This window comes from Chiloscyllium punctatum, chromosome 26, assembly GCF_047496795.1.
Source record: "Chiloscyllium punctatum isolate Juve2018m chromosome 26, sChiPun1.3, whole genome shotgun sequence".
Lineage (NCBI taxonomy): Eukaryota > Metazoa > Chordata > Chondrichthyes > Orectolobiformes > Hemiscylliidae > Chiloscyllium > Chiloscyllium punctatum.
Genome location: NC_092764.1, coordinates 75,165,408 through 75,178,499, shown reverse-complemented (window position 1 = coordinate 75,178,499; position 13,092 = coordinate 75,165,408). Strand labels below are relative to the sequence as shown.

The 13,092-nt window shown below is 39.9% G+C and overlaps 1 protein-coding gene across 1 annotated transcript in view; it reads left to right on the top strand.

Moving 5' to 3' along the window:
* The window catches only part of trim71 (tripartite motif containing 71, E3 ubiquitin protein ligase), a 42,475-nt gene extending 30,820 nt beyond the window's left edge, over positions 1-11,655 (top strand). Inside the window, exons 3-4 of the mRNA XM_072547662.1 lie at positions 1,066-1,200; positions 4,579-11,655. Coding sequence (XP_072403763.1) covers positions 1,066-1,200; positions 4,579-6,030 — 1,587 coding nt within the window. The 3' untranslated portion in view covers positions 6,031-11,655. The remainder of the gene's footprint in view (positions 1-1,065; positions 1,201-4,578) is intronic.
* Positions 11,656-13,092: the final 1,437 nt, after the last annotated feature.

Sequence of the window (13,092 nt, the reverse complement as noted above, 5' to 3'; positions counted from 1 at the left end):
CTGAAGTGAATTGGAGGGACTTGAGTGATGCAGCTAATGTGCAATCTTCATAATAAATCTGCTTTGGGAATATTTCTTGAATGTGATTTAAGCAATAAGTTTAGCTTTTTGATATCTCCAGTGGGAAGAAAGCTTCTGTGCTGTAATAGTCTTCGGAATGACAATAGTGAGACCTTGATAATTGCTGAAATGGTTTTCCAAATGGTACTTAACTGAGCCACAGTGCACAAACATTCCTGCTTGTTATTTGAACCAGTTAGATTAAAAATAAACACTTCAGATTGTTGTAAAATGAGATAATCAACCTGTTCCCTCCTTCAAGCTGTTAACACTGAACATAGAGATTTCTAGCTAGCTAATCCAAAGTGAATTTGATCCTTTTGCTGTTCATTCTGAGCAGCTCCTTTCCCTGCTGCAGCTTACATTGAAAATCTAGTTGGGTGTCAAGTAGTCTGGGAATTAAATTTGACTGGTTGAATAGTTCTGCATTAGTAACTCTCAGCTCCAGTTGCAGTAGAAATTTCTTGTTAATGTTGTATGATAGATTAATGCAGCAACTGTCCATGTTAGAACATTTGTGTACAGATGACATAATGATGCAGCTGGTTAAATCTGTGAAAATTGAGTCATACAGGCTGATCCCTTGTGTTGCAGTGGGGTGCTACAGCTGGCTGCATTACCCTGGGTTAGTAAAGGGCAAAATTTCAGTTACTATTTTTGATCCCCATTCTTTAGAATCTGTCAGCACAAGGCACAATGTTGCTGAAGATGTAGATTTCTGCGTGATTCCTAGATCTGTAACTTGGTGTAATTCCTTCAACCCCTTTACAAATCTTCAAATGGCTTAACAATTCCCATTATCCGGTATTCCCATACAAAAGCTATCTCTCCTTGCATTAACACAGTATAACAATAAAAGTTGGCTATGGGGAGCTTTAAAAATATAAAGACATTGACCTCCAGTGCTATAGCAAAATAGGGTTTTTGTGCAGACAGATTGGAAGATATCTGTGGTTCATTATGTTTCTATTCTTTTCCTCCTCCCGACCCCAAAAAAAAACCCAGCTCAGTATAGAGAAAGTCAGAGCTATGGTGGAACAAGTAGAGATGAAAGCTCAAGTGATTCGATCAGAAGTCAAAGCAGTTACTTCGCGGCACAAGAAGGCTCTAGAGGAACGTGAGTGTGACCTGTTGAGAAAGGTGAGTTACTTAGAGAAGCATTGAAAAAGTCTGGCACAAGAAGAGGCAACTCAGTGCATCACATTTGAGCTGTGATAATAAACTAACTATACATTCTTTACCCCTTTCTAGCACTTGGTCCATTGCCTTGCAGGCTGCAGAGCTTTCAGGTGCAGAACCAGGTTCCTCTTGAATGAGCTGAGGGTTTCTGCCTCAACCTCCAGACTAAGCAGTGAATGTCAGACACTCTTTACAGCTTGCTTTGAGAAGTTTAATGAAAATGTGATGCATCTCTGGTTTGTGGTCCAATGCTCAGTGTTCACGTGGAAACCAAATTTTCTTTTTGCCGCTTCATCCCCACCCCATCCTCTCCTGATTTGTGCTGCAATGCACTTTTATGTCATGCTTTGTGTGTTGGTTTAGTTGTTACTTTGGGGCTATTTTTGTTTAATTCATTCTTAGGACATGGACAATACTGGCTAGGTCAGCCTTCATTGCTCATCCCTAGTTGCTTTGGAGAAAGTAGTAGTGAGCTGCTGCCTTGCAGCATTACAGTCCTTGGAGTGTAAGGATACCTCCCAGTGCTGTTAGGAAAGGAGTTCCAGGAGTTTGACACAGTGAGTGTGAAGGGACAGCAGTATCTTGCACAATGGGGCTAGGTGTTGTACTACATTTGAATTGATTTTGCAACCCAGACTGACTCCATTCTGTCGTTAGCCTGAACAATGGCTGGCAGCATCAAATACAATGTGCACGTTATATTTGAGTTCCTGCACTGGCAATGGGTTGTGGGGAAAGAAGTAGTGGTCTCCCTCAAATGACATCAGAGAATTGTCTTGAATTGCTTTGACACTCCTGTAGTCATGAGGAGCATGGAATCCGATGAATGACCACTTAAATCTGTTCTTGATTGTATTGATGTTGATGCTATACTGGGAAGCTTTTCTCTCATAAACAAATCTTGGAATCTAACACCTGCTCAAGATGCAGATTTAAATGGGATGGAATCTTAATGTAGAAGGTAATTTGGCTTGTCACATTTGTGACCACTGTCCAAATTAGTTTGAGTGAGTTTCCCCTAGCATTTTACCCCATGCCTCTATCTAACTGTGTGAACACATTTTAGTTTCTTTGTGAAAGCTTCCAAGGAATCTGATATAACCACCCTTCTACTCCAGGTTTTAACCTTTTGAAGAAAAGTTTGTTCTTTTTCAAAATTTGTAAAAACTGTTATTTGGTTTTCAACCTAATTTGCATGGGGAAATTTCTTGGGCTTGTTTTCGATTGTCAAAATGCTTCTAATTTTGAACATCTCTGTGTCCTAAACTAATTACAGCTTTTTCAATCCCTCTTTGTAATTATCCCGGTAAACATCATCTCTGCCTTCTCCAGCACCTGCACATTCCAGCTGAAGTCAAACCAGAGATTTCTAAATCTAGCATCACTGCATTTTTAAACGCATTGTTCCTGTGAGTGGCACGGTGGCACAGTGGTTAGCACTGCTGCCTCACAGCGCCAGAGACCCGGGTTCAATTCCCACCTCAGGCGACTGACTGTGTGGAGTTTGCACGTTCTCCCCGTGTCTGTATGGGTTTCCTCCGGGTGCTCCGGTTTCCTCCCACGGTCCAAAGATGTGCAGGTCAGGTGAATTGGCCATGCTAAATTGCCCACAGTGTTAGGTAAGGAGTAAATGTAGGGGTATGGGTGGGTTGCGCTTCGGCGGGTCGGTGTGGACTTGTTGGGCCGAAGGGCCTGTTTCCACACCGTAAGTAATCTAATCTAATCTATTTACAAAATGGAGGTTTCTCATTTGGCTTGTTAACCAGCTGCTTGTTCTGCCATCTTGAAAGCTTTCCAAATAAGATCCTGCTTTTTTTTTAGTACCCCAGTCATTAAAACAAAAACAACAAATGGGGAGGAAGGATAGGAGTAAGGATTTGGATTAGGCCGACCACTCCAGCCTCCCTTATTCAGAGAACTTAGTTTAGACGTGATCTGCCTTTAAAGGTTCCTAAAACCCATGTTTCTTTGAATAGAACTTCATTCTTGGCCATTAATGTTAAACTAATTGGCCTATAGTTAGATAGTAGAAATTTACAGCATGGAAGATGGCAAGAAGTCAGCCAACTTCTGGCAGGAAGAGGAGCACCTGAGTATTTCAATGGAGAGAGATTGTAGTTGGGGCAGCACAGAAGTATTTGGCAGTTCTCAAGCACAAATTGCAAAAGGTTAAGATGACAAATTGAATGTTGGCCCTCTTGTAAAGAGAATCAAGTATAAAAATGGGGAAGTTTGGCTAAACTATACAAGGTGCTAGTCAGACCGCACTCTGAATACGGTGTACAGTTTCGGCCTCATTATCTAAGGAAAGATGTATTTGCATGGAGGCATCATGGCAAAGGTTCACTAGATTGAGGATGGAAGAATCACAGCAGGAGATTGCATACATTGCATTGGCAAGGATTAAATTGAATGGCAGTTTGAGTGATGTATTGGAAGTTCTTGGAATTGTAGTTGAGGAAGATAGGAAGATGATATTCTTTGGGAGAACAGCAGAAAACACTTTTAAAAATGGGGTTCACAAATCTAGATTAATAGTTTTTGAAACTACATTTCATTTATTAAATCAACAGTTCAGATAGAGAAAAGGGGGCGGGGTGGGGGGAGGTGGGGGGAAGGAGGTGGAGGGGAGAAAGAGTGTAATAGCCCAGATTACGTAAGCAGTGTTATGTAATTGATTGTTCTTCACAAGTGTGGCATTTAGCACATTTCACTAGTAGAACACAAATGATCTAAGTACTGTTGGGTGGCATTTTAATATACAATATACAAACCATTTTTAAAAATAGTGGAATACTTGAGATCACATGAAATTGCATTCATGGAGTTTGTCTTGAAACTCAAGTTTGCGAACTTGTTGAGGAAGAGAGACAGGTTAGCTCAGTTTTGAAGTTGACATTTGCTGGGAGGTGTTGCATTAGTATTTGCAGAAGTATTAATATTAAAAGTAATTTAAAATTCAGTTTTATATAGTCTGTTTGGAAACTGGGTGTTCCAGACTGTTAAGTATTCTGACATGTCATTGCTGCACCCATTTTATGCACAGTAAGGTATCTCCAGTGACAGTAAGATAACTGTGATTTAATGTTGAGAATTTAGAACTCTATTTTAATTTAGCTGTTTTACTAAGGTCTGACATTTGAAACTTGGCTCAGTGTTTTCGATGAAATGTATTATTTTGTGTATTGTGTGTAAAGAAATTGAGACTATTCCATAGTAAGAGTTTTGCCACAGAGGTGAAAAAACAGGATGGGTGGTTAAAGTTGTTTGTTTATAGTTGGTGAAATCATTAAAATAATATGCAGCACTTCAAAATTTCCTTAATTTCCATGTGAACAGGTTGAAAAGATCCGGCAGATGAAGGCCAAAACCCTGCACCTTCAGGTGGAAGCATTGCGTGAGAATTTAACCAGGCTGGAAAGCACTATAGATTGTGTTCAGAAAGCCTTATTGGACGGGCGTGATGTGGATGTTCTCTTGGCAAAAGAACAAATGTTTGTCCAAATCCAAGACTTGAAGAAACTTCGGAATCTCCTACAACCTCAAGACGATGACACCCTTTCGTTCATTCCACCCGATGGTGTGCTGTACAAAGCCATCAAGTCACTGGGCATAATTAGTAGCAGTGCATATGCTCCAATATCTACAGCAACTGGTGAAGGATTGAAACGGGCATTACGTGGGAAAATGAGCAGTTTCACTGTAATCACAAAGGATCACACTGGTGAAGGAAGATCATCTGGTGGTGACTTGGTAGTGGTTGTTATCATGGGTCCTGATGGCTGTCTCTTTCGTGCTGATGTTCTCGATCATCACGACGGCACCTACACAGTTAGTTATTCCCCGCATCTGGAAGGAGAGCATGTAGTCTCAGTGACAATTCGTGGTCAGCATATTGAGAACAGCCCTTTTCGAGTAATTGTCAAAGCAGGTCGCAATTATTCTGGAATTGGGCTTCCAATTTGCTCCTTTGGAGGAGAAGGGGATGAAGATGGACAGCTTTGCCGACCATGGGGTGTCTGTGTCAACAAAGAAGGCTATATTATCATCGCTGATCGTAGCAACAACCGTGTTCAGGTATTCACACCAAGCGGAACCTATCACCACAAGTTTGGGACAGCAGGAGCCAGGCCTGGACAGTTTGATCGTCCTGCTGGAGTTGCCTGTGATCAGAATTGTCGCATCGTAGTGGCTGATAAGGACAATCACCGCATTCAGGTGTTCACCTTTGAGGGGCAGTTTATCCTTAAATTTGGGGAGAAAGGAAGCAAGAATGGCCAGTTCAACTACCCTTGGGATGTTGCAGTCAATACTGATGGGAAGATCCTAGTGTCTGACACTCGCAATCATAGAGTTCAGCTTTTTGGCCCAGATGGAAATTTTGTAAGTAAATATGGCTTTGAGGGAGCATTGTGGAAGCACTTTGATTCTCCTCGTGGAGTGGCCTTTAACCATGAAGGACACCTTGTGGTTACAGATTTCAACAACCACCGGCTGCTGGTAATCCATCCTGACTTCCAGTCTGCACGTTTCCTTGGCTCTGAAGGCACAAGTAACGGTCAGTTCCTCCGACCTCAGGGTGTAGCTATTGACCAAGAAGGCCGCATCATTGTAGCTGATTCCAGGAACCATCGCATTCAAATCTTTGAACCAAACGGCAATTTCCTGTGTAAGTTCGGGACCCAAGGCAGTGGCTTTGGACAGATGGATCGTCCATCCGGAATAGCCCTGATGCCAGATGGACTGATAGTAGTCGTCGACTTTGGCAACAATCGTATCCTCTTGTTTTAATAATGCTGTGTGCTTTGATTTTCTATATTGTGGAATTGTTGCTCAGGGACAATGTCTTAATTGTTTTCCCTAGAGAAGACAGGTTTTTTTTTTCTGTGCTGCAGTCATCTACCTCATGATGGTAAAGTGTGAGCTGTGAGACTACTTCAAAACTACATAAATATATAGACCTACCTCACTGCCTGCAGATGTTGGGCTGACTTAATGTTTGGATATTTCCATGGAACTGTGCAAATGTGTCCAGGCAATTGGTGCCTTTATGACCTGAATCCAAAGACTTGTTTCTTAGTATTAAAATTGTCCTGTAGCTTTATTTAAAGAAAAATCTCTCAGGTAGGAAGACTATTGGCCTCTTCTGTAGCCTAAAAATGGCCATTTGTGGGTGACTGAAAAGTTTTGGCTGCCTACCTGCATACATTTTGTTTTCAGGGATTATTTGATATTGAATATCTCGTACGTTTAGCCCTACACTCTTCTGAATGTAGCCCCACGCTCCACCTGAATGTAAACTAAGTACCTCCTTTTTTTGTTGTTGTTGTTGTTTTTGGGCTGTAATGTTCTTTGGCCTGATGCACATAATGGTGAACATAGAAGTTGCTGAGGGTTCTTCTGTGTGTTTGTTTATTTGGGGTATTTGTGTAAGGAAAATTTGGGATGCTATTTGATACCCTGAAGATCAAAGTATAAAAGGCACCTGGGATAATCAAATTATATTTACCTCAACTGCTAGCTCAGGTACCTACAAAAAATCAATTTCCTACTGAATTGGTAGGCTGTATTTGGTTTCAGAGGCAGTATTACTTTGCTTTGAAAGTGTGAATTGGCTGATTTAGACTTTTTCTTTGGGTCTTGTTTAATCAGAGTCCTGTTAGGTGGGAATCTACAGAAAAATGAGTTCAGGGTGAGCAAAGTCCACTGGTCCTGTTTTGGTGTGCCACTGTTTGGATGCGCACGCACTGTTACAGATGCCATAAACCGAAATGGCCACCTAACTAATGGTTCTCAATGCCAAGTTTTCTAAGTGGGGAGATTTTTAATCCTCTATGCTTCATTGAGAAAACATGTTGATGTTTGTGATCAAAACAACTGTAAAATGCAATTGAGTTAACCAGTTCTTTACTGATGAGTTTTAGGCAATGATTTATATTGTCTTGGCCCCTTAAGCAGAAAAAAGGTCAGTTCTTTAAAGGGCATTATTGTAATGGCTTGTATGTCGTGTGCTGGAGCAGTAGTAACACTTGTGAAGACCCATAAGGACTGGCAATAATTGCTGATTGCAACTGTGCTGTTATGTTAATATTCTGCCAGGATTCTGGCTGTAGCTGATAGTTGAGGAAATATATACACTATATATATGCTGTAGTCGTAGGAACGTTGGTAGAATCCTTGGATTTATTTCCATCTCTGAATCTTCCATTTTTCCTGTAGCCCAAAAGTGACCAATTAGTTTAGGAATGAGACAATGTCTCTTTAAAACTATTTTAAATTAAGTTTATGCAAATGATTTCCTTCACAGCCTTCTCTTAAGTACAGATTTTAGAAAATACAGTATTTTTACAGTCTAGGAATTGCAGCATATAAACCTGACATTTTACAGAAACCACACTGAATATTTTTGCAAAGTCTGTGGTTGATAGCCATAAGTTGTGTAATTGTAACTCTGAGCCAGTTTGATCATACCTAAGGTATCCCATTAGTTTACCTGCCCCTGTGCTCGTTTGGTGATCAGAGTAAAGGCACAACCCCATTCCCATTTCCTTCTTTTAAAGCCTTATACCTGCCAATTGTTTGCAGCCTGTGATGCATTCCACCTTTAACAATGAGTGATCAGTTGCCTTTTGGGAAGGAAATGGGTCCAAGTATTTAAAAGGTTGGGGGGTTTCACATTTGGTTCCTTCATTTGAACAAAAGACTGGTGTGGCTTCATGTTCGATCAACTCACCTAGGTCAGCTTTCCAAATCGGGCAAAAGGATGGACTACTGGGCTGACCTGTGAATGCAACTGGACCTTAATTCTGGACCACAATGGATTGGGTTCAAGTGTAAGAGCTGCTATTTAATTAAAACAGACAAATTGATGCTAATTTTATCATTACTCTGAGCTTGTTGAAACAAGACTTTTTAGTTCTTGGCAGGTTGGAAGAGGCATGTTAGTCAGTAAAATGATGGGGAAATCTGAAATGAGAGGTAACATTAACGTAAATTTGAGGTCCCAGCCTAGGAAAAAGTGCTTGTTTTTGGCTAACCTAAAGATTAAAAATTCAATTTTTTGCAGAGCAGTATCCATTTATAAATGTTAATATTCTACATTATTGTAAGCTCCCTAATTAATCTGTTTAGCTTTCAAGATGAAACTGACTAATGTGCTGCTTCAAATTGTGACAGTCGGTTGAATATGTCGTGGTTAGATGTTGTAGTGTAGAATGGCTTTTGTTTTACACATCGGGAAACAGTTCGTCAGCGGTGGTTACTGATTAATGCAAACCAGTTAAGGGACCCATCAATTTGAAATGCACATTTGATCTCTCCACCTTTTTTGAACTATGAAATAGGCTTTTGTCTTTAAAATTAGATTGAAACCTACAAAAAATTCCTGTAATTTGAATGCTGTGCTCTTGAGCTTTTATGCAGTTCCAGCTTTTGGTGTACAGCCATAGATATATCTCTTGAAGCCATTTTTTCCCCTCAGCACAAATTTAAAGATACAAGCACACAGTTGTCACCCCACTTTGGGGTACCTTTTTAAAAGTAAAAATTCAACCTTTAAAAAAAGTATCAATTTTTACAAACCTAATGAATCAGTTATTGCTGTATTGAGTTCCTTTGGGATAGCAGATAAGTCTCAACCAAATTGAATCTTATTTAAAGATGGGGTGTTTCCTTAATTAAAATTGTTTAAAATATCTTTTACTGTGTTTGAGGTTGTTGATATGTAGGTTTTGCACTGGCTGCTAGATAGAAAAAAATGTGGTTATGATAACCAGTTCTTTTCCTTCTGGCTCCTGGTGAACTTTGCTAATCTATCGTGTGATGACCTTTTTGATCATGTTGCTCATAATGAGGTAATCAGTTAATATTTACAATGTTTTTTTCAAATCATAATGGGTCTTTGAAGTTTTCTAAGGCAGTGTATTGATCTGAAACTTTATCTTTTTACTGGTGCAAAAAAAAGTAAAGTTAAAGCTTAATTCCAGGAGAGAAGTTCTTGTTTTAAAAATTCATCCTTTTTAATCATTTTCAATTTGGCTTAAGTGCCTGCTATCCAATTGGTGACTTAAGATCTTGATTTAGTTTTCTATGCATTTTGAATTGGGTGGGTCAGTGTTCAAAACTTATCACTTTTTTTTTCCAATTTTGTAACTGGACAAATCCCCAAAGTCTGTTTTAGCTTGAGTATTCACAAAACAACTTTACACAGCTTTACAAGCAAATTCAGAGAGTTCACTCAAAGTGCTTAATGGATAATGTTCACAATTCTTGAAGTTTAAGCAGGCACAGTACCTTACCTCCAATAACCTTAACAAGCGATCAGCTTGCAGAATTCCAAGAAGCCAATTAATTCAGAGAGTAGGGTCAAAATGATACATAATTCTCAGGGAAGTGATCCTACTATCTCTGAATGGTAATTGGGGTGCAAGATGTGGTTCTGGTGCCTTGTCAGGTAATGGTTTTCATCTACCTCAGTGCCTCTTTCTGTGGCAGCTTCAAACTACCTCATGTTGGAACCCAATTGGCTCACCCGCCATTGGGTGAAGAGCTTGCACCCGGGGCTAATGTGCAGTCTTATAGCGGGATTTTAATGCACCCATGAATCAGCTGCCGAAATAGGCATTGAACAAATAAGTTTATGGATGATGGTTTGTACAAAGCCCCTACTAGTTTGTTGTCACTTGTTTTAGGAAACTCCCATTCAGTGTATGTTGGGTTCATCAGTTAAGTGTCTGCAGTGCAGCTCCAGAAACACTTTGCAAAAATAGAAATTCCATGATCTGAACAAACTTCTGAACTTAATAGAAATCATCCTTGTTTTAATGTAATTTGCACGTTTGAAAGACCTTGTGCTCCCAGGCTTATTCTATTAAATTCCGTCAAAAGGAAACTCTTGGGAAAACTCAGTGGCAAATGAGTATTTCCCACTGGCCCTGCTGTGCCGAATGGTCGTTTTATGAATAGTCATGTAGCTTGATTTAATGGCATCACAGGGCAGGCCAGATCTCTACCTCTCACACATGGAAGAATTGTTTACAGGCAAAGTAAACCTCCTAATCCCAATGGTGACTTATCCTTTTTTCACTGTTCTAAAATATTTTCACTTAAGTGTGTGGATGCTAGTAAGTGGGCAAGCTTTCGATCAGATGTCTCGAGTTTTCCCTTAAGGTTCTTGATGTGGCATCCCTTCTGCTCTTCATGCCAAATGAGGTTTTGGAAAAACGTGGAGATGGAGGGGCTGTTCTGGTTAGTTGGAATGGTGGTAGTGCTTGGAAGGTGGTGGTGGGGGGGCAGGGAGCTGATAAGGTAGGTTTGGGAGCAGTTGAACTCTAGGCCATTTTGGTTTGTCATCCATATACATGTGTGCAAAATAGAGTCTGATGATCACAGGCACTTGGAGTTGATTTTCTAAGCTTGCCAGCAGATGCAATTGAAGTTTTGCAGGTTTTGACCATTTAAGCCAGTCCAGTTTACTCAAAGCTGAGTCATCAGAAATTTAATAAATCCGTTTCTCACTAAAATGTTGGATGTTGTTAAAATGTAGACAGGAGTTATTGACTTTTTTCCATTGACAAAATATGATTCTGGTTGATAATGGGAGCACCTGATGTGCTGTTTGTTTAAACAAATTGTTTTTGTGAACTGATTTTATGAAGTGCTTAAGTTGTTTTTTATATATTGTGAAACTGGGTTTCAAACCACTAGTTAAGCAGACTTTATTCAAAATTTATTCTTGAGAATTTAGTGTCTGGTCCAAGATCCAGAAATCCTGGCTGAGAAGACATAATATATAGCTTAAAGAAGTTTTCGCTGTTTTCTAAAAACAGTGAAACCAAGTTCTGGGCTCAAATTATTTTAGAGGCAGAACTACAGTAAAATCAAAGGTTCTATTGAGTTGTATAAGAAGTGATTTTGCTTATTGCCTCTGTTTTTCTTTGCTAATTTTAACTTTGTAGTCTGTTCTAGATTAAGGGGATAGCATTAAAATGTCTGGTGCAAGTGGTCAAAGGCCCTTTTCTCAAACTTAGACAAGTGCCTCAAAATGACGGAGCCTGTTTCTGTATTTAAAGATGTCTGAGCAGTATTGTTTAAGTTACTGTTGTACAACAACCCAGCATTTAATGTTCATCGGTGGTTACCACTGCTTAAAGGAGAGGGGAAATTGGGGTCCTAGACTACCAGAAAAGTGTTTGTTTTAAAAGAAAATTCCTCTTGGGGTTGTCTTTACAGTAAGGTGACGGGTAATTTTTTTTTTGTTTCACACTTTTGTATAATTTACCTCTACATTGTAAGATCCAGCCTCTGCACCAAAGAATGAGGTTTACTGACCTGGAACACTACTTATTCCTGTGTGTTTTGAAAGCCTAAAAATTGATGTTTGTGCAATTTTATCTGGATGAAAGTTCAATAAAATTTGTTTACAATTGATGTATTCTTGTGCTTTTTTTTTCTTAAATGTTAAATCAGTGCACTATACACACTGGATTTCAAGTGGGGGAAATGGATGGGGATGAGTGACATGGAATTCATGACATACTTGAATTGAGAGATTGATCGCATTTGAGTTGAAGTCTTGAATTTTTAATTCCCACAGCGTACTCCTGTGTGGTATGGAAGCTGTTCAGTTTGAAACCAAATGTGAAGTCATGCACTCTGGTGAAATTTGTTTCCTTGCTGCATAAGCTTGGATTGCTCACTATCAGGTAGTTGTATCATAATCACTATGCCAGATCTAACTGAAATAGTTTAACATGTCTAATCTCTTGATTTTTAATCAACCTATTTGGACATGTTATGACACTTCTGGGGTGGGTGGGTGGGTCTTGAACAATGATTTTTTTTTGGCTAAGTGGTAGGGACAGCACCACTGTGCTTCAAGAGCGCTCTGCCTGTGTATTGATCATGTGGCTCTTTTTTCTCCCCCCCCCCCCCCCCCCCCCCCCCCAAATTGGAAATTATTGAAAGCTGGTCAGGACCTAAACAGGGCAGCAAATAGATTTTTAGGAGGTAAAAACAATAACTGCAGATGCTAGACTCTTCCAGCACCACTAATCCAGCAAATAGATTTTTGCCTACCTTCAGTTCTGTGAACCTGAGCTATGAGTACAGTTGCATGATCCCCAGGTTCCCACAGCTCCAAGCAGCAGGGCTGCGTCTGTTAGACCAGTGGCATATAAAATGCTGGCTACAATGTCAGTGAAATTCAATCCCCTAGAATCTAAGGTGAACGTACCTTAGATTATAATATTGTACCAGCTCTTACACAAGTTATCCTAGTCTCAAGGTTTAGACTAAATTCTGAGAAAATGCTTACATGCCACTATTGCAGTTTTGAGTTAAAATTTCAGTATTTAAAATAGAGTTTTGAGAAGATTTGTAGCTCAGGTTGAGGTTTTGGGTGTAGGTTTGCTCGCTGAGCTGAAAGGTTAGTTTCCAGACATTTTCCATTCCTAAAAGCAGGAATTTTTAGCATTGCTTTGCATGAGGCCCACTGAAGATGTTACCTAGTAAGGTAACGAAATGTCTGGAAGTGAACCTTTCAGTTCAGCGAGCAAACCTACATCCAGTATTTAAATCAAATCTGGAAATATGTGGCCTTGAAATTGTTGGATTGCAAATCTCCTCTGGTTCACTAATCCCCTGTCAGGAGGGAAATCTGCCATCTTTTCAGGATCACCACCTACTCTAGTCCCACACCAATGTGGCTAAATCTTCACTTGCTCTGAAATAGCCTGGAACTGGCTATAAGAGGCTCATCACTTGAAGAGAAAAAATAGGTCCATGCAAGTGTTGTGCTGGTACTGAAACTTTAAAAAGTAGCAAACTGGTTCATAGTGAGCTGTGGCTCCAGAA